At 41.1% G+C, this 23,108-nt stretch overlaps 1 protein-coding gene across 1 annotated transcript in view; it reads left to right on the top strand.

Moving 5' to 3' along the window:
• Positions 1–3,063: 3,063 nt before the first annotated feature.
• The window catches only part of LOC311127540 (pre-B-cell leukemia transcription factor 3-like), a gene marked incomplete at both ends in the record, with an annotated part of 116,785 nt that continues 96,740 nt past the window's right edge, over positions 3,064–23,108 (top strand). Inside the window, 2 exons of the mRNA XM_084159359.1 lie at positions 3,064–3,263; positions 3,707–3,780. Coding sequence (XP_084015485.1) covers positions 3,064–3,263; positions 3,707–3,780 — 274 coding nt within the window. The remainder of the gene's footprint in view (positions 3,264–3,706; positions 3,781–23,108) is intronic.

Raw genomic sequence — 23,108 nt, forward strand, 5'->3', positions numbered from 1 at the left:
CCCCCCCTTTTGTTTTTACACCTCTGCTACTCATTGTTTATTATCTATGCATAGTCACTTTACCCCTACCTACATGTACAAATTACCTCGACTATCCTGTACCCCAGCACATTGACTCGGTCCGGTACCCCCTATATATAGCCTCATTATTGTATTATTATTATTATTATTTCTATTTTTTTAAACTTTAGTTTATTTAGTAAATATTTTCTTAACTCTATTTTCTTAAAACTGTATTGTTAGTTAGGAGCTTGTAAGTAAGCATTTCACAGTAAGGTCTACACCTGTTGTATTCGGCGCATGTAACAAATACAATTTTATTTGATTTGATTTTATGTCTATGAACACGTGCAATTGTGTCTGTGTTTGATTTAAATGAACAGCCCTAACAGCCCTGCGTTTGCTTGAATGTGAAAGTTAAGATATAAACCATTGACAGAATCTAACAATTTCTCTACCTACCTAGCACATGCTGATATATGACATATTTCAATCAACACATCGTAACAAATCTGCTGTTCGTAAGACCGAACTAGCTTTATGGAAATGAGGTTGAGGTCTAAGATATTGCAAACAGTTAGGCCTACTTCCTGTCAAAATGACTCAAATAATTGCTTGCAAGGACAACGTCCATAGTGAAGTGCCCAAGTAAAATACATAGCTCGTTGGTTGACTAAAAGTGTGATTGTTCGGATTGCTCAGAGGCCTTACGCACAGCGAGCTGAAAACACAGGTAAAGCATTCTACACCCAGGCTACAGTGGATCATAAATCTGGAAAAAGCAGGCAGCACAGAAAGCAGCCAACATGACAACTCCGGGTTAGGCCTATCCACCCAAGAAAACGGGAGCCCCCTGTTCTTTTAAAAGTTTAAATTTGTTTAACTTGAGTGGCAGAGAAAAATTACCTGTGCATGCAACGGGTGGAAGCTGCCGTCCCTCCCTGTGCCACTGCTACCAGGGTTGGAGGCAAATCTGCCGTCAGCTTTACATTTTTAAAACAATGGAGGCGGCTGCGTTGGTTGTGTGTATAAGCAGCTTCAGGTATTTCCAGTCATGGCGAAGGCAATACGCTAATAACAGGCCTACTCAGTTTCTCAATTAGGCTATGTAGGCCTGACACCCAATTCAGTCTAAACTCACATTGTATAAATCCATATTTCTGTATGTGTTTTGATTTGTTTAACTTATGCCTTATTGCACGTGGAAGCGGACTCTCCCATTGGAGATAATTTTGTACCTCATTTGAATATGAATTCATTCAAATGTCCTTACATTTCATCATGTTGCCTAGGTTAAGGAGGGGATCATTGGAAGGCCAAGGTGCCCCCTTTGGTCCGACTCTTCTCCAGAAGACCACATTCCTCCATTTAACAGTTCGGCACTGCACATGCATTGATGCCACAACTTTGCCATTTCAAGCATGGTTACATTATGAATCTACACTTCCTGATCCGGAATGCACCATTCCAAGCTTCTTGTTGAAAGCATTTGATAACCGACGAGATGCGTGCATTCTGTTATTATCTTGCCATCACAGGTTTTGGCTGGGCCTAATGTGCCATCCCACGGCTACTCTAAACGCCACTCCCTGAAAGTTGTCAAAATAAAGCTGAACAGAAAACCATGCTTTAATCCACATACGCCTACAATGGTATATCTCACATCATTGTCTACGTTATTTTATTATCGCTGAACTGCCTGAACACTGTCTTTGTCTCTCCAGTTGTGCGTCGAAGTCTCAGAGTTGCTGTCATAGCAACCAAAAGGGAGGACCACCATGCAAATATCACTCGTGGCAACGACCAATGGAAAGTTACTGACTGCCCACACAATTATCTCAAGGGTGGGCCATTGACTCTGATATTCCATCATTGGTGGATTTGACCGTCAGTCTACCTCAGCAGAGAGTCGATTGGAGAAAAAAAGCCCTCTCTTTCACGTTTAGAACCTTGTTCCCCTAGAACAGGTCAGGTAGTAGTTGGTTCACGTGAGCTACGGAAGGGGGAGTTCTCCACATTTAGTTGCATTCTAGCGTTTTTATAGCACCCAACTCGATCATGTCTGTGCGCCTTCACATTGAATGGGTTAAGTGACGATGCATCTTTTTATGCATGATCAAATTAAGAGTGATACTTTGCGTTGTCTGAATAGGTGTCCTCTTCAGATCAGGAGCATCATATCTCAGGGTTATGTGCTGTATGTAGTATAGCTTACAGTAGGGGTGACAAAGGACGTACATCTCTGAAAGGGGTGGAGCTTCATACCGTTTTTCTATTTTTTTGTATGCTATAGCGTTCAGTCTATCACGTCCTCCCAATCGCTCAGCGCACCACCAAAAGCCGTCAACTAACCTAAGACGGACGTTATTTTGACAGGAGTAGACCTACAGGAATTTACGCATTGCTATTTGTTGCGCAATCATACCATTTCTTTGTCAAATTTTAAACTTTTAAAAGTGGCCTACTCGTTCGTAATTTTTCTAGCACATTATTACCTTGATTTTTTTTGCAGCAGGTAATCCACTGCAACTTTTGAGAAAAGCAAGAGGGTGGTGCATTTTGACATTGTTATTTTAGCTGGTCCACATTGTGCTGGTTTGCAAGTTGCGCTTGGATTGCTGGTTCTATGGAATCTTGGAAGTTCGTATCAAGACCAGAAAAACGAGGATGCCAAGAGGATACGCAGGGAGAATCGGTAGAAGACAACATTCAGACTGAAAACAGCACGGACCTTTTGCATGAATAGGCTACCTGCAAGACACACCTCTCTCTATTGCCTAGGCTACTCAGATGCGTTAGTGTTAGATGCTGAATATCATATTGATTTTAGACTGAAACATAATTTTCATTCCATGCTGTTAATTGAAGAAAACTATCAGAGAAGATTATTTATAGTCGAGTACCGTTCTCGGTAACCTATAATTTAAAATTTTCTGTACCAGATCGCGTTCAATTTTCAATGTGCCATCAGCCGGACAATATTGCTCCTGTATGTGATTGAAACATATACAATCTTCTCTCTTTGCCTCGCTGAAAAGCGCATATTGATTGTGTTGCGGCATCATGATGGAGGAACAAGCCCGGATAATGCAGGCGCTCAGCGGCGTGACTCTGGCTGGCCATTCGGTACAAGGAGGCATGGGACTACCGCCGCCCCACGGACACGAGGGGACGGATGGGGACGGAAGAAAACAAGATATTGGGGACATTCTTCATCAAATAATGACAATTACCGACCAAAGTCTGGATGAGGCGCAAGCAAAGTTGGTCCCTTTTAATTATTTTTAATTTCGCGAATTAATAATTGTACACGAAGTGGGCTAATTATTTCATTGTGGGTTATTCTGTAGATAGAGGCTACAGGCATAGTCTATAGGCCAATAGCAACTTTTGAAATTCTGACAGATTGTTCATTGGAAGCCTAATGTTCAATAAGGTAGTTTAGGCATTATGTCTCATGTGCCCTATCTTGCAAATTGTGTCTTTGACCAAATAAAATGTTAACATGATAATGACAAACATACAGTGATAACTATACAATTAACTTAATGTGAAGTTGGATGCCATTGTGGAACTATATACCATAAATTCTACATGTGCCTTATGAGGCCTATGAGTGTGAGTTATTTCCCCACTTTTAAAGGCACAAAACTGATATTATAGCTAATGTTGTTACTAACAAGCATATTTTTATTTACTGACAAAGGAAACATGGATTGAACTGTCACAGAATGAAACCCGCGCTCTTCAGCGTTCTCTGCGAAATCAAAGAGAAAACAGGTGAGTACAAAAGCTGTAACTACACTATTTTAGGGAACCTTACCTACTAGTAATAGGTTTTCATTGTAGTCCACTGTTCTTTGCGCTCGAAAACACGATTTAATCATATAAAATATACAGCTACATTTTCACAAGATACTCTGTTTGTCCATTTAGCAGATGAGATCGAACACCGCTTGCACCAGTTTGACAGTGTTTCAGTATGAGCACGCGGACGACCTGTGTGCATTGGTTGGCAATCAATGTGTCAGCATATGTCGAACGGCTAAACAGTACTGTATAATTCACTATAGCTAACATTATATTGTATTATATTGGACGTGGGCCTACTAGACTGAGGCGGAAATTGAAGTTGAATAAGACGAGCCTATAATGTTGCTCTCCAGCATTTTTTGCACCCGGAAGAAAACATCACAAAATATTGCCATGGCAGTTGAAGAGAATCTGTCACACTCTATGAAGAAACTGGCACATTTCTTGTAATTATAATTTAACAGTGTGAGTAAACACCGCGCTAAGGTTCATTTAGATTGGAATTCATGTCTAATGATGTAAAATCTGGATCACACTGTATGTCAAGTTAATCAAAGAATTGTGACACATATTTTAATCTTCCTTGGTGATGATAGTGTAGTTAAAAACACATATAATTCAATAGATTTTACATGGATACTTCAAGCTACAAAAGCACAAGTGTAGCCTATTGTGATATATATTTATGTACGGGTGAGAGGACAATAGATGGACAAACAAAGCCTCCTCTTGTAGAGGTTGGTGACATCATTTTAACACAGTGTGGAAAGGTGTGCAATTACATTTCTCTGTGATTTGAGAGGGGAGATGGTAAAATACATATTGACACAAACATTGACAATTATCGAATGAGTAACCTTCAACCCCTTGGGGTAACGTTAAAACTAGATGATCAGGGGGTCAGAGATCATCACCAATTAACGCCTGTGCTTGGCCAGCTTTGGAGCCATTGTGAGCCATGTAGTTAAGAGTGACTTGAGGAAACAACATTTAATGAACTTCTCAGTCACAAGAGATGTTTAAAGTATGAGAGAGAGAGAGAGAGAGGGAGGGAGAGAGAGGGGGAGAGAGAGGGAGGGAGAGAGAGGGGGAGAGAGAGAGAGGGAGAGAGAGAGGGAGAGAGAGAGAGAGAGAGAGAGAGAGAGAGAGAGCGAGAGAGACTTAGAAGGCAAAAGGAATATGATAACTGATTTTGCACAAGGGACGACAGCCTCTAGAAATGACTTCAAGCTATAGGTAGTGTAAGGGCTAAAAGTGAGCATCGCCCCAGATAGAAATATGGACTATGGCTGTGGATTTACTGTTTGGCTTCATTGTACACAATAGATGGTTATGGGTTATTACTGGAATATTCATAGTGCATTTTCATAACAATCTCATGTTAAGCCATGAAGTCTCAGCAAGTGATTGCAGATTTTATAAATATTCAGGTGTAATTATTCCAGTAGTCTAGGCCTATAGAGTTGTGATTTAAAGGCCTATTATTTATGTTATAATTGTAAAACTGTTATACTGGTTGGATTATACAGTATGGCACTGTATTGATGTTTTTTCAAAATCTCTTACACTACAAATTCTTTTGGACTGAGCCAGTCACCGTATTTAGTTTGCAGATACTGGTTTAAGAAATACGTTTTTGTTGTAAAAATCTCTATGGCTAATTAATTATGTTTCACAAAGCTTAACAAATATAGTCCCATGTTGCTAATTATGAGAATTATTGTTGACTTGCATAGGCCTGTTGTTATTGGCATTACACCACGTTATGTTTTTTTTTACAAAGGTAAGAGCATTAGCATTGTGTTGTCTTGGCATCTTGAAGTAAATGGACAAAGCTGTACTTAAAGCCCAATAGGAGCCTCTTGTTATTTTATAAAATACTGCAAAAGGAAAGTTGTGGAATCAAATTCCACGTTGCGTTCGCTGGAAAACAATCAAGTGCATTCACTATATCGCTTTTATTGCAGCTTTCTTTTTCTCATATTCCTTTTTAGACGTTCATTGTAAATCACCTTTAGTGTTGAGCCGTGCGTTTCATGGGGTTTCACATGAGCTTAGATTGTTAACAGTGATTGGTCTTTTATTTTGACTGTGCTGGGGTTGGGTGCCTACATCTCAGAGAGGGATGCCGTGCTAAATATGTCTGTTGTGTGTAATATACATATATATATATATCTTTTGATTGAACTGTAGCCGTGTGTGTTGTTACAAAGGATAGCATGGTCGAAGAGCAATGGTTATTAAATATACAGTGTAAAACAACGACTCCATATTTAGCTGGATAATATTTAGCTGGATAACATTTCTAATGAACTAATATTTTGGATGGACTAATATTTTCTGATGGACTAAACCCAGGAAATGAATGGAGAATGCATTTGAATGTTTGTACATATTAATGTACATAGGGAATTGTACATCATTCTCACAATTTAGTTCAAGACAGTATAAGTAAAAAAATATTCTTAGCTGTTATGCAGAGTAAGGGTCGACCTAAAATCCTCATTGGCCAAGTTGGAAACAGAGCACCTCGTCGTTAGGAACAGAAGGCTTCAAGGCTCAAATGATAAATGGAATGTGAATTGTTTTTGGAAGCAAATGTAACAAATGTTTAGGGACTGCAGCCGAGAAAGATAGAGGAGCCTTTTATTGTGTGTGTGTGTGTGTGTGTGTGTGTGTGTGTGTGTGTGTGTGTGTGTGTTGTGTGTGTGTGTTTGTATACGGATGACTAGTATGCAATAGGAAAAATAGTAAGCGCTTGTGAACCTCGCTATGATCTAGCAAATAAAATGACAAGTACTTTTTGGTATTTACTGTACAAAATGCTACAATGAGAATTATATTGGGTTCTTTATTTTGGCATTTTACACAATTTTACTGCATTACTGACCAGTAGCCACTGAAAGTATGGATAAAAATAGTATGTTTAGTAGATACTCTTAGTCAATGAGTCTTAGTGCCTTCTGCAGGTTGTTCCTCAAAGAAGGCACTGTGTGCCGAAAGGGTTGGTTAGGTTTACCCATTCAATTACAGGGAGCATATATAGTGTGCGACTTTGTTTCTTTATTTTGATACAGTAATATCGAGTTATAAAAGCGAATTAAGCTAATTACGGTGCTAATTAAGTCATTAAGACCTGGGTCGGGAGCATAAACGATCATACGACAATTAACTAAATTTACATTGTGACCCCTGAAATATTTTGTCCAATATTTGTGGGTTCAGATTTGTCTGGGAAACACAGGGAGTGGTTTGGAGAAAACAGATGTGATCTACTACCTACTTAGTGGAATCATACCTTTATACGCCCGTGTAGTCTCCTCTTACTTTGAGAAGTTTACTTCAGTCTCTGGCAAAGAGAGGAAGGGAGAGAGATGTCTGCTTGCTATGTGTTTCAAAATAAATCGTGACAGTTCTCTACAAATCCGAACCCTGGGCATATTTGCCGCTGTCCCACATACATCCACTATGATGTGCTAATTACAGGGTTTTTTATTAAAGGAAAACGTAGTCTGTACAGTGAGTATTTAATTAAATTTTTCATACATAAGACCAGTGGTGTAAAGTACTTAATTAAAAATACTTCAAAGTACTACTTAAGTATATTTTTTTGGGGTGGGGGGGGGGGGTATCTGTACTCTAGTTTACTATTTATATTTATATTTTACTTTTACTCTACTACATTCCTAAATATATATATATATATATATATATATATATATATATATATATCTTTTTTTACTCCATACATTTTTCCTGACACCAAAAAGTACTCGTTACATTTCGAATGCTCAGGCAGGACAGCAATATGGTCCAATTCACACACCTATCGATATCATCCCTACTGCCTCTAATCTGGCGGACTCACTAAACACAAGTAGTGTGTTTGTAGATGATGTCTGAGTGTTGGAGCATGCCCCTGGCTGTCCGTAAATAAAATAAAATAAAATATATAAGGAATTTGATGTGGCGTTTACTTTGACTTTTGACTTGGACTTTTATTCAAGTATGACAATTGAGGACTTCTCCCACCACTGTTCTTAAGTACATTTAAAACCAGATACTTTTAGACTTTTACTCATGTAGTATTTTACTGGGTGACTTTCACTTTTACTTGTGTCATTTTCTATGAAGGTATCTTTACTTTTACTCAAGTATGACAATTAAGTACTTTTTTCCACCACTGCATAAGATAAGCGTTACGTTCAGAGTCAATCATTATGAAACAGATAGCATTACCCTAGCATTTGAGTCTTTTTGTAACCTTGGAAGTTACTCTGAGGACAAGGGAAACCAGCTCAGTAAGAAAGACATCTCAGTGTAGTACAGTGGATCACAGATTCTGCTCTCAAAACTGCCGGGGCCACATCAGAAATGTGCATTCTGCAACAAAAAAAAAACACACATCTTCATAATGTGCTCCATATACTTTCTTGCTTGGCTAAATCAATTGTGGGCTTAGATTGTAATAAAGCGAAGTGAGGGCAATTGAAATCATTAAGTTGATTTACCAGCCAGCCCAGATTGAGGAGGTAAGCATTTCTTAAGCCTGTGGGGGGACATTCTGTCTCAGGGCAATCAAACAGTGAGCTAATGAGAGGAATAAATCTGTCTGGATGTTCATTAGATAAAGTGCCTGCCACAATAATAATAATAATAATAATAATAATAATGATAATAAAGTATGAATAACATATGAATAATGTATGAATAGACTTGATTGAAAGAGGGCCTCTTCTGTCAGAATGTCAGAAAACTAAATAGAACACACAAGGAGCGACATCTCAAAAACAACTCATATTGATTTAATGAGTAGAACTCAAATGAAGTTGACTCCTCGTGTACGAAAGTAGTATTCCTCAAAATCAGGCAATAGCATTTTTCTTGCGTATGGAGTTATCAGATTATGTTGCTGCTTAACAACAGGTTCTTATGTTCTGCTGGTGTGCTTCCGCCCTCGCCATGGCCCATAGACGGTTGTTAAAATGGCCTCATGAACCAGTGGTTTGGAAAATGGACTAGATTGTGAACATTGTCGGTGGAAATCCCTGATGTGATTTCTGATGCTCCTTGAAGCACAGCGTGAGCCGCTTCTCACAGTATATTGAGTATATGTATTTTATGAATACATTGCATGTTGTTATTTATTTTACCTTTATTTAACTAGGCAAGTCAGTTAAGAACAAATTCTTTGTTTACAATGACGGCCTACACCGGCCAAACCCGGACGACGCTGGGCCAATTGTGCGCCGCCCTATGGGACTCCCAATCACGGTCGGTTGTGATACAGCCTGGAATCGAACCAGGGGGTCTGTAGTGACGCCTCAAGCACTGAGATGCAGTGCCTTAGACCGCTGCGCCACTCGGGAGCATCAATGGACAGTGGCTCTAGAGCCTGCTAATGCTACCAGGCAGGATTATTTTCTTACATTTCTATAAACTGCCTTACGTTTATTTTAAGTAGTAGTGGCTTATTTTTTAACGACTTATATCTGGCCTGTTTCTCTTGTTTCAACGTCATGTTCCTGCCGTACACTGAAGTACGCTGGGATTGCATAGTACGTTTTTTTTTGTATGTCGATTCGTCCTCTTCTCCTCCCCTTCATCCATTCCTCTTTCCTTTGTCATAGCTGCGAGGGTTTTTACTGCGGTTCAGACTTAAACGCGGTCTCTAATTGTTTTTCCACACATAAGCTATGCTAATGAGCCTCCGTGGCGACTAGCGTAGCAATTAGCATCCTCCAACCATTTTTTAGCAGGTTAATTGCATAAATGTTCCCGACTGCACGTCTGACTTGTTAATTAGGCTTGACAGGGATGGTGGAATTTGCGATCCGGAGGCGGTGGCGGCAGCTAGGAGTGACTGGCCGTCAAGTAAAAGAGCCACAAATGATTAGAGACGATGGTTAGGCCTATACACTGTTGCCGGAGCACGGGACGTGGTAAAATATGTTCCCTGAGTTAAAGTACCAGCCTTAGGCTGGCTGTGTTGTTAGTAGTTCTGAAAAGGGGATAGCTTAGCAAGCGGGTCACTACATTGATCTACACCAGAGATGGGCAACTTTTTATGGGGGTGCGGGTCACATACATGCAGTCAGTGTCAGCTCTAGTCATTTGGAGGCCCTAAGATACATTTTGTTGCGAGCAAAACATTTTAGTGCCCCCCCCCCCCCCCCCCCCTCTTGACAGCGGAGAGACAAAATCTAGGTTTTAGATTTCATTTCCTGCAATTCTACACATTTTGCTATGGGACGTACAGAAAATATTTCAGTGTTAAAGCAAGTTTTCTGCAATTTTACACATAAATCAGAGAGAAGATTTAGCAACTTATTTCATGCAATTCTACTCATTTTGCTATGGGGCGGAGAGCAAAGATGAGCAGTTTTACAGCTAATTTCCTGCAGTAAATTCTTTTTTTGCCATTGGGTGGAGAGAAATGTGAGCAGTTTTTAATATGATATCTGAGTGAGAGCGCCTAACAAAATCAATGGGGGCCCCACTGGTCGATAATTTTACCATGATTACTATAAGTTTAGATAGCTGGCTAGACTAACTTACCAATCAATAAATAAATAAAATTGCTGACATGAGCTAATTGAGTAACGAGAAAATAACTGCTGATGCACAACCAAATTTCAATATTGCACCTTGTGTTTTCTATTCTAACTCTCAACATTAAGTTGAGACTCCGACTGAGTTCCCTAAAAAAAAATGGATCTGCATGCGGGCTGCCAGTTGCCCATCCCTAATCTACACCCTCTACCTCTGGCTTGGTTTCTTGATAAACCATACGACCTCTTAAAATCAAAAGGTGCATTTAAAGATATTATTCTGAAATCGCTTATATGCCAGTAAAACAAAAACAAAATAATCACACAATATGATAATGTGCATTTGTTATTGAGATGAAAGAAGTGTTTGAAAATGAAACGTCCTTGTAAAAGCAAAGAAATCACATATTTATTAATTATTCCACACAAAAAAACCCTGCAACGCATAGCAGTGATTTGGTCAACTTTGAGTCATGTTTGGGGCTACACCCTCTGTGTACCTCTCCATTGTTCAGGCAAAGAGGTGTGTAAACGTGTCATAGAAGTGAGACGAGGACCGATAGCGCTCCATCAACGTCGCAGCCTCTTAAAAGCGGGCCGTCTGGCCTGATGTGTTTCAACAGCCGAGTGCTTGTGAGCAGCACAGGTTCCCAGTGAAAGAGAGAGAACCAGCTGATGAATTTGACATTGCCTCCGACGCCTCTGCACCCCTCCCTTCCTACCAGGTTAACCAAATTGTGCTCCAAGTATTGCAGCATTACATTTTCATTTCGAAAAGTAAATGTTCCGCCTGCCGCCGTTTTCAATATCTTACATCCCTCCCACGACACGTGTATATGCAATAAGTGCCGTTTGTGATGCGTTGTCATCCATAATTTTGTCACCGGGGATAAAAGCTTCAGTGTGCACCCACCCGCCACCGTCCCACAGCCCATATATTTTATGAACGGGAATATGACATTAGCAAGGCTGTTGAACTTTTCTCCAGTCTGCAGTGTGCACACAGAGACATTTCCTCCTGTTATGATGTATTTAAGGAATGATTTTATATATATATAAATATCTCTGCATGCTGACATCGTAACAAATACATACATAACTCATGTTCTCCCTTGCTCTGTGGAATAAGACCCCATTTGTATCCAGACATTCTTATTTTATAACGTTCATTTATTTATTTATTTATTGTTTGCAAATCGTATTAATATGAATTGTAGGCCTAATATAACAGCTACATTTCGGATTTCAGAGACCAACACTATGTGTGCTGCTCCGATGACAACGTACAACTTGTCAAACTACACTAGCCTGTGTTTCTTGTGTAGTTAACACCAGTCTTGGATATCCTTAATCGCAGAACTTTGGTGGTTCTGAACACTTCATAATGGGAGCCAATGTTCCGTTGCAGCGGTTCAATGAGAGATGCCCAAGGGTCAAAGGAGTAGTACTCTACAAGAGCTAATGCAGTTGCAGTGATGACAGGACAGGACAACTCTAGCCCCTGCTATTTATAGGATCCTTATATCATAAGTTGAAGCTCTCTATACAAAAAGCCCTGTGATGCTTATACCCTGAATAGATACGTTTGATTTCATTCTCTTGCTGTTCAAACATTGATACTTAGACAGCAAATACTTAGACAGCTGCTAACATACAACAGGTATTGTTCTTCTTCTGCAGACTGTACTCATATCAATGCCTTTCTGGTACGATGTTTAAAAAAAAAAATCTAATAGTTTATTTTAGCATTGCTTTCGCTTGAGATGCTTCCTTCTCGCATTTGTCAGTGTCAACAAATTTAAATTGCAATAAATAAACTGCCATTGAGATGAATAAGGTGGAGTAAAAAAAAAAAAAGTTTCACTTGTTGTAAGAAATACATTTCTAAACAGGAAATCATACAGTAACAATTGAAGAATTTAAGTACTGTATATAATTGGCAGCTAAACGTAGATTACAGTATGAAGGCTGTAGAAATAACAAATAGGAAAACAATGTCAATTTCATGCATAATGCAATCAAGAAAGCTTTTATTTTGTTAAAAATCTAAATGTTGAGTTATTGCACATAATATGGCTCACATGTTGTGTTAATGGTTGTTCATGAATAATTAAGCCTTTGATGAAGTTTTTCTGAAAAATAATCCGTTTGTATTTTATGTTATTTTATTTTGGATGGATCAAAACTGGCCGTGAAAAAATGGGAAGTGTTGTCTGTACACGTGCTCTGTCCCAAGATGCTCCTGTACTCCTGTGAATTATCCTATCTTAAAGCTGCAATATGTAACGTTTTGGGGGCGACACGGCCAAATTCACATAGAAATGTGAAATGTGAGTTATAGATCTGTCATTCTCGTTGAAAGCAAGTCTAAAAAGCGTTAGATCTGTTCTATGTGCACTATTTCTATGCATTTGGGACGCATTCTTAAAACTTTCAGTTTTGTACACTAGCTTCAAACAGCTGAAAATACAATATTTTTGGTTATGAAAATATATTTTCACAGCTGTTTAGATGGCACAATGATTCTCTACACTATACTTGCTTGTTTTGTCACGTAAACTGAAATTAGGCGAACTATTAGATTTTAGCCACCAGGAAATGGCTGAGCGATTTCTGCATAGTGCATCTTTAAACAAAAAATACATATTTGGAATTTCTCTCTTCATCAGTCTGATTGACTGTAGTCTATGGATGCGTCCCAAAATGGCACCCTATTCCCTATATAGTGCACTACTTTTGACCAGAACCCGCTGTAGTGCACTGTACCGGGAATAGGGTGCCATTTGGACGCAAGCCTATGTCCCCACATGATCCTTGTACAGTACATTTCACTGCTGAATTGGAGGGGGAAAAACCGAGGAATAAAAAAAAAACGCATCGCCATGAAAATTTAATCAGCGTTTTCTACCGCTTTAATAAGAGGTTTCTTATATTTAATTCATTATAACCACCGTGCTCTTGGAGTGCAGCAAGGCTCAGTACACTTCACTTCGCTTTGCTGCCTGCCAAGAGGAGAGGGTAAAAACTTAAAAGGCCATGTAAAAGGCGACCAAAGCAGATCTGAAGCCCTCAGTGAAAGTCAAAAAGCTGGCGGCTCTTTGAAAAAAAAAAACTGCTGGAGGGATTATTTTATTAGAAAATGTTTTCAAGAGGCTTTTTACGCCTCGTCCTTAGAGAACATCCCAACCAATGCATAATGCAATTACCGACTTACAGGGGAAGGAAGAAAGTTTGGGACAAATGAGTGAGCATGAATGTTCTGATTGTGTAGAAACAAAAGGGAAATAAAAAAAAGAACACCTTTTTAAAGGTTGATTGTAATTTTATAAAGTGGATCGTTAAAATGTGCTTATTGTTACTCTCAAGTCAAAGGGCTATACAGTAAATGTGTGCGAATTGTGCGCTTCAATTCACCGCTTGCGCCCCCCTCTTTGACGCTCTCTCACAGCGAAGTGAGTGTTAAAAGTCACACTGAATATGACTGTATTATCGCTACCCTGTCTCTCCTCTGCAGATCCCTTTAAGTATTTTTTTTCTTCTCCATACAAGAGCAATGGAAAGATGGTCGCTTGCCAGTGGCTAGGTGCTGGCCAGTGTTATGTTATGTTAACACTGAAAACGTCTGTTTTCCACACTGTCCGAAAAACAAAAATATGTGATTGGAAGAGGGAGCCCAGAGCTGAAGACATAAAGGGGATTTTATGGTTTAGTTTCTACGTGATGATGATTTGTTTCTGGTCTGAATAATAGGGTTAATATATTATTTCAACGAATGTTAACGGTCATTAGTAACCGTTAGTACGTTGTTACAAGAGTAGTTACAGTGGAACTACATTTTACATTTACATTTTAGTCATTTAGCAGACGCGCTTATCCAGAGCGACTTACAGGAGCAATTAGGGTTAAGTGCCTTGCTCAAGGGCACAACGACAGATTTTTCGCCTAGTCGGCTCGGGGATTAGAACCAGCGACCTTTCGGTTACTGGCACAACACTCTTAACCACTAAGCTACCTGCCGAACTACACAGGTATAGGCGCCACATGATGTTCAGTGTTATCCAATAAATATCTATAGCTTAATACCATGTGATATATCATAGCCACTAAAAAGTTGGATTGTAATGTTGCGTTGCTCTGAAAATACCAAACATGTAATTCAAGCCACAGTTATTTTACCTGATGCAAAGGTTAGTACCATAGCCATATATATAGGCCTAGACAGTCCAATAACTTTTCATGATTGCATGTTATTGCATTTCATACTTGGATTGTAGTTTCGACAACAAATCCGAGGGAAATGTAACTTGACTTTGAGAGAATGCTGTTGTGTTGTGTTCCAAACGACGCAGGTCATCTCTCTCCACCTTGGAGTATGAGTGGAGACAGTGGAAGCTTCCCTGGAGGATTTTTTTGCTTCTCAGATAACATCTGTCTTTCATAATGATTTATATATTCACATCACATGGGCAGCATGTTTTGTTTCTTTAAAACCTAAGGAGTAAATAGTTTAAAAGTTTGGAAAGAACAACTTAGCAGGTATAGTAAAAAGACACCCTTTTCTGGCTCATATTTTCCACCAGACTTGTCGTCTTAATTTGGTGTTACTGAGTAGTCAAGACAACCACTATGTATACAGACGCCTCACACTCACAAATATGAAACAATCTACACAGTTGCTGTCACAGTTTCCAAAACTACCAGCCTCTCAAATAGACATTTCAAGCATATGAACCAAGGATAATATAGTAGAACTAGCATTTAACTAGCCTTTAACTAGCCTTTAACTAGCCTTTAACTAGCCTTTAAATAGCCTTTAACTAGCATTTAACTAGCCTTTAACTAGCCTTTAACTAGCCTTTAACTAGCCTTTAAATAGCCTTTAACTAGCATTTAACTAGCCTTTAACTAGCCTTTAACTAGCCTTTAACTAGCCTTTAAATAGCCTTTAACTAGCATTTAACTAGCCTATAGCACTACATTCTGTATAAGAATAGAACTAGCCTTTAACTAGCCTTTAACTAGCCTTTAACTAGTCTTTAACTAGCCTTTAACTAGCATTTAACTAGTCTTTAACTAGCCTTTAACTAGTCTTTAACTAGCCGTTAAGCCTTGTAGTGTAAGTGTTCAGACAATGAAAGGCAATTGCAATGTGCCAAAACTGGTAAAATCACAAAACGATTCCATATTTCACTACATTCCACATTCTTCTATACTCATATCCCCATATGATGCTAAGACTTAGCATAAGTAGGCTATTTTTCCTAGTTGTGTTTAAAATGTGCATATCTAGCTGATGTTTAAACCTTGGTGATTATACAAGTGTCTTTTATGGCAATTTAGGATAATTTTTGGTGAAATGTTTATGATTTCGTGGATCAATTCCTGTTGCTGTAAAAAGGAGAGTAAATAGGAAAAATATGCAGTATCCTTTTCTGTGTGTTCTTCTCCCACAATGCAATGAGGGTTGTCAGTGTCTGGGAGGTCTTGATTGGGAGCGTGTACACCTAATCAGCTAGGATTCTCACACAGCACTTCTTCTTTTTCTAATCTCAATGTGAACACCTTTTTTTTTACAACCATCAAATAAAGGTGCTAAATGTAACTACACCAAAGCTGGGATAATGGGATTATGGCCAAAAGAGGATGTTGTGACAAATCTCTTCAGGAACTAATCTTTTTAATAAAAATAAGAATTCTTCCTCAGAGGTTTGAGTTGAAAAACTCCAATAAACTCTGTGAAGTTTATTGTTTTGTTTTTCGAAGTTGACTGTTTACCAAATGTTCGACTGCTCTGGAAGTAACTAGGGGCTGTAGGCCATAAAATGCTGTAACTTTCAACTGAGGTTATGGGGAATCTCGCTTTTCTGAACATAATTGCTGTGTCCAAATCTTTTTCTTCTGCTGTACACTTCCTGTCATGACCAAAAAGTTACTCCAGTACACTGTTGTCAGCCGGTTGACAGTGGAGGGCTAGCTAGCGCTTGGTGCTGCAGACAACATGCTCTCTTTGACAGTGGAAGTGGAAGCGGAAGCACCAGCGAGAGTTCAGCCCGAGAGACAAATCAACAGTTTGAGCATTTTGACTGCACATACATTTACCCCCCCCCCCCCCCCCCCCCCACACACACACACACAGGCAATTAAAAGTATCCTGGAAGGAGTGTAGACGTGACATTGTCTAGAATGACTTTAGATGGAGTATAGGTAGACACTGACAGAATTAAAGAAAGAGAAGTTCATCAGGAGAAAAGGATGAAAGGAGAGAGGAGTGATTCAACGAACATTGTTGGTCAAATGGATGGAGTAGAGAGGAGAGGGGGCATCCGTCTGTCAGTCGCTCCCACCCACCCCATCTAGTCAGACTGCTGCACTCTCCCTGACGCTCCCACCCACCCCATCTAGTCAGACTGCTGCACTCTCCCTGACGCTCCCACCCACCCGATCTAGTCAGACTGCTGCACTCTCCCTGACGCTCCCACCCACCCCATCTAGTCAGACTGCTGCACTCTCCCTGACGCTCCCACCCACCCGATCTAGACAGACTGCTGCACTCTCCCTGACGCTCCCATCCACCCCATCTAGTCAGACTGCTGCACTCTCCCTGACGCTCCCACCCACCCCATCTAGTCAGACTGCTGCACTCTCCCTGACGCTCCCACCCACCCGATCTAGACAGACTGCTGCACTCTCCCTGACGCTCCCACCCACCCCATCTAGTCAGACTGCTGCACTCTCCCTGACGCTCCCACCCACCCCATCTAGTCAGACTGCTGCACTCTCCCTGACGCTCCCACCCACCCCATCTAGTCAGACTGCTGCACTCTCCCTGACGCTCCCACCCACCCCATCTAGTCAGACTGCTGCACTCTCCCTGACGCTCCCACCCACCCCATCTAGTCAGACTGCTGCACAATACATCAGTGTCAGGAGCTAACGGAGCTAGCCCCCATGCCAACTCCCCAAGCACCTACCTACCTGGGTTAGTTATCCCTACATCAGAACAGGCCCTCGACACCACCACCACGGTTGGCGAAGGAACACACACTACCTACCACAACCACGGTGGGCGAATTAATCTTTCAAACCTCACAGCATGGTCATTACAACTAAACAGGCAAATTGCACAGTGGCTTGCTTAGTCTAATGATTCTGCCTTTCTCCACTGAGAATTGGTGTTTCTCTGTTAGGGCTTGGTGACATGGACAAAAATCTATATTGTGAATATTGTTTGAATAATGGTAGAGAAATTGATAGAAAGGCCAGTAGGAATTTTCTGGAATGTTCAGGAATGTTCAGGTAACACAGTGTGTTTTAATTCGTTTGGAGGCTACTGAACGTGACCCAGGGAAGGAAGCAGGTAGACAGAGCAGTGGAAATCCAACTATGCATATTGCGCTTATTTGCATTGCAACAAGTAACAATAAATACACAATATACCACCAAATCTCTTTGGCTGCGTTTACACAGGCAGCCCAATTCTGATATTTTTTCCACGAATTGGTCTTTTGACCAATCAGATCAGCTTTAAAAAAGATCTGATGTGAACAGAACTGATGTGATTGGTCAAAAGACCTATTAGTGGTAAAAAGATCAGAATTGGTCTGCCTGTGTATACCAAGCCGTTGTCTTTTCCTGGCTACTTGTCTGAATAACACATAATACCATTTATGTACAGTCCAGAATGACTACAGTCCAGAATGACTACAGTCCAGAATGACTACAGTCCAGAATGACTACAGTCCAGAATGACTACAGTTCAGAATGACTACAGTTCAGAATGACTATAGTCCAGAATGACTACAGTCCAGAATGACTACAGTTCAGAATGACTACAGTTCAGAATGATTAAAGTCCAGAATGACTACAGTCCAGAATGACTACAGTTCAGAATGACTACAGTCCAGAATGACTACAGTTCAGAATGACTACAGTTCAGAATGATTACAGTCCAGAATGACTACAGTCCAGAATGACTACAGTTCAGGATGATTACAGTCCAGAATGACTACAATTCAGAATGACTACAGTCCAGAATGACTATAGTTCAGAATGACTACAGTTCAGAATGACTACAGTCCAGAATGACTACAGTTCAGAATGACTATAGTCCAGAATGACTACAGTCCAGAATGACTACAGTCCAGAATGACTACAGTTCAGAATGACTACAGTCCAGAATGACTACAGTCCAGAATGACTACAGTCCAGAATGACTACAGTTCAGAATGACTACAGTCCAGAATGACTACAGTCCAGAATGACTATAGTTCAGAATGACTACAGTCCAGAATGACTATAGTCCAGAGTGACTATAGTTCAGAATGACTACAGTCCAGAATGACTACAGTTCAGAATGACTACAGTCCAAAATAACTACAGTTTAGTATGACTACAGTCCAGAATGACTATAGTTCAGAATGACTACAGTCCAGAATGACTACAGTCCAGAATGACTACAGTTCAGAATGACTACAGTTCAGAATGATTACAGTCCAGAATGACTACAGTCCAGAATGACTACAGTTCAGAATGATTACAGTCCAGAATGACTACAATTCAGAATGACTACAGTCCAGAATGACTATAGTTCAGAATGACTACAGTCCAGAATGACTACAGTTCATAATGACTACAGTCCAGAACGACTACAGTTCAGAATGACTACAGTCCAGAATGACTACAGTCCAGAATGACTACAGTTCAGAATGACTACAGTTCAGAATGATTACAGTCCAGAATGACTACAGTCCAGAATGACTACAGTTCAGAATGATTACAGTCCATAATGACTACAATTCAGAATGACTACAGTCCAGAATGACTATAGTTCAGAATGACTACAGTCCAGAATGACTACAGTCCATAATGACTACAGTCCAGAACGACTACAGTTCAGAATGACTACAGTCCAGAATGACTACAGTCCAGAATGACTATAGTTCAGAATGACTACAGTCCAGAATGACTATAGTCCAGAATGACTATAGTTCAGAATGACTACAGTCCAGAATGACTACAGTTCAGAATGACTACAGTCCAAAATAACTACAGTTTAGTATGACTACAGTCCAGAATGACTATAGTTCCGATTGACTACAGTTCAGAATGACTACAGTCCAGAATGACTACAGTCCAGAATGACTATAGTTCAGAATGACTACAGTCCAGAATGACTACAGTTCAGAATGACTACAGTCCAGAATGAATACAGTCCAGAATGACTACAGTCCAGAATGACTACAGTCCAGAATGACTATAGTTCAGAATGACTACAGTCCAGAATGACTACAGTTCAGAATGACTACAGTCCAGAATGAATACAGTCCAGAATGACTATATTTCAGAATGACTACAGTCCAGAATGACTACAGTCCAGAATGACTACAGTCCAGAATGACTTTCCTGCTACTGAAGCAGACATTTCAGTAGCTCAGGTATCTGCATATGGCCGTCGAAGGCTGTCAACCACTAAACTTCACTGAAATAGGTACTGAATTCCACACTAATCTGTACACTACTGCAAATGTCTTCATCAAGCAGAGAGTATGGTGAGAATGAGACAGAGGGAAAGAGTGATCCATATTGAGTGGGAAGGAGGGAGAGAGACAGAAAAGGAGAGAGAGAAAGGAATGAGGGAGAAAAAGTGGGGGCACAGACCTGCTGAGGCAATTACATCTTAATGGGGTCATTTAGAAGGCAGTTGGCAGGGTTTAATGGAGAGGAGAGGTAAAGGTGAATTCGGGACCTGGAGGTGTTTTAAATTTTAAAAAAGCAGTGAGTGTAGGCTACTGCAATGTACTCTGTGGGGTGTCGGGCATCGCATCAGATCGGTTCCAATTCACACAGTATGTTGATGTACGTTACTTACACTGACAAATGAAAGTATAGCAGATCTCAGGTTCCGTCTGAATATGTGCTGCTGTGAATGTCGAAGGGTTGTTTTTGTGGAATTTTGTGTTTAGATTTGGATGTGTTTCTTAGTTGCTTCCAAGCCAAAGCTATAATACAGTATTTTAATAAAGTAACTATCGCAAGCCAAGGAAGATGTTGTATTGTATTGAATTCAAGCTAGCTCTTAAAGCTCACAGCAATCACAGTCCAAAAACAGAAACGAGAGATACACGGACACACGCTCGTCCTTATGTACAGTGAGGGAAAAAAGTTTTTGATCCCCTGCTGATTTTGTACGTTTGCCCACTGACAAAGACATGATCAGTCTATAATTTTAATGGTAGGTTTATTTGAACAGTGAGAGACAGAATAACAACAAAAAAATCCAGAAAAACACGTCAAAAATGTTATAAATTGATTTGCATTTTAATGAGGGAAATAAGTATTTGACCCCCTCTCAATCAGAAAGATTTCTGGCTCCCCGGTGTCTTTTATACAGGTAACGAGTTGAGATTAGGAGCACACTCTTAAAGGGAGTGCTCCTAATCTCAGCTTGTTACCTGTATAAAAGACACCTGTCCACAGAAGCAATCAATCAGTCAGATTCCAAACTCTCCACCATGGCCAAGACCAAAGAGCTCTCCAAGGATGTCAGGGACAAGATTATAGACCTACACAAGGCTGGAATGGGCTACAAGACCATCGCCAAGCAGCTTGGTGAGAAGGTGACAACAGTTGGTGCGATTATTCGCAAATGGAAGAAACACAAAACAACTGTCAATCTCCCTCGGCCTGGGGCTCCATGCAAGATCTCACCTCATGGAGTTGCAATGATCATGAGAACAGTGAGGAATCAGCCCAGAACTACACAGGAGGATCTTGTCAATGATCTCAAGGCAGCTGGGACCATAGTCACCAACAAAACAATTTGTAACACACTACGCTGTGAAGGACTGAAATCCTGCAGCGCCCGCAAGGTCCTCCTGCTCAAGCAAGCACATATACAGGCCCGTCTGAAGTTTGCCAATGAACATCTGAATGATTCAGAGGAGAACTGGGTGAAAGTGTTGTGGTCAGATGAGACCAAAATCGAGCTCTTTGCCATCAACTCAACTTGCCGTGTTTGGAGGAGGAGGAATGCTGCCTATGACCCCAAGAACACCATCCCCACCGTCAAACATGGAGGTGGAAACATTATGCTTTGGGGGTGTTTTTCTGCTAAGGGACAGGACAACTTCACCGCATCAAAGGGACGATGGACGGGGCCATGTACCGTCAAATCTTGGGTGAGAACCTCCTTCCCTCAGCCAGGGCATTGAAATTGGTCGTGGATGGGTATTCCAGCATGACAATGACCCAAAACACATGGCCAAGGCAACAAAGGAGAGGCTCAAGAAGAAGTACATTAAGGTCCTGGAGTGGCCTAGCCAGTCTCCAGACCTTAATCCCATAGAAAATCTTTGGAGGGAGCTGAAGGTTCGAGTTGCCAAACGTCAGCCTCGAAACCTTAATGACTTGGAGAATATCTTCAAAGAGGAGTGGAACAAAATCCCTCCTGAGATGTGTGCAAACCTGGTGGCCAACTACAAGAAATGTCTGACCTCTGTGATTGCCAACAAGGGTTTTGCCACCAAGTACTAAGTCATGTTTTGCAGAGGGGTCAAATACTTATTTCCCTCATTAAAAGGCAAATCAATGTATGTGTTTTTCTGGATTTTTGTTGTTGTTATTCTGTCTCTCACTGTTCAAATAAACCTACCATTAAAATTATAGACTGATCATGTCTTTGTCAGTTGGAAAACGTACAAAATCAGCAGGGGATCAAATACTTTTTTCCCTCACTGTAGCTACAGTATATACTGTACATGCCATCAAAGAGAGAGCAGGAAAATGCCAGGACTCTTTCCTGTCGTAAGGTTGGAGGGGGAAAGAGAGAGCAGGAAAATGCCAGGACTCTTTCCTGCCGTATGGTTGGAGGGGGAAAAAGAGAGCAGGAAAACGCCAGGACTCTTTCCTACCGTAAGGTTGGAGGGGGAAAGAGAGAGCAGGAAAACGCCAGGACTCTTTCCTACCGTAAGGTTGGAGGGGGAAAGAGGGGGGGGGGAAATCAATGGCGCAATCTTCTTCCCTTGCCTCCGTGCACGGTAATTGAAATGGAAAATCAAATGAACGGCGAGCAGATAATTGTTTTATCAATATTCCCCTGGCTGCCCTACAAGGGTCACGGCACGGCATGATCACGAGGCGGGATGTGACGAGGACAAAATGTGAAATTGAACAGCTAGGCTATAATAAATCAGACTTGACAACTGAGAGTGACCAGCATGTAGCAACCAGACAGAGGACAGCTCTGGTCGGCCCCTCAGAGGTAAGTCCTGGTCGTCTCCTCAGAGGACAGCCCTGGTCGGCCCCTCAGAGGACAGCCCTGGTCGTCTCCTCAGAGGAAAGCCCTGGTCGTCTCCTCAGAGGACAGCCCTGGTCGTCTCCTCAGAGGAAAGCCCTGGTCGTCTCCTCAGAGGACAGCCCTGGTCGGCCCCTCAGAGGACAGCCCTGGTCGGCACCTCAGATTACAGCCCTGGTCGGCCCCTCAGAGGACAGCTCTGGTCGGCCCCTCAGAGGTAAGTCCTGGTCGTCTCCTCAGAGGACAGCCCTGGTCGGCCCCTCAGAGGACAGCCCTGGTCGTCTCCTCAGAGGAAAGCCCTGGTCGTCTCCTCAGAGGACAGCCCTGGTCGTCTCCTCAGAGGAAAGCCCTGGTCGTCTCCTCAGAGGACAGCCCTGGTCGGCCCCTCAGAGGACAGCCCTGGTCGGCACCTCAGATTACAGCCCTGGTCGGCCCCTCAGAGGACAGCCCTG

The sequence above is a fragment of the Coregonus lavaretus genome, assembly GCF_964263955.1.
Source record: "Coregonus lavaretus genome assembly, chromosome: 4".
NCBI lineage: Eukaryota > Metazoa > Chordata > Actinopteri > Salmoniformes > Salmonidae > Coregonus > Coregonus lavaretus.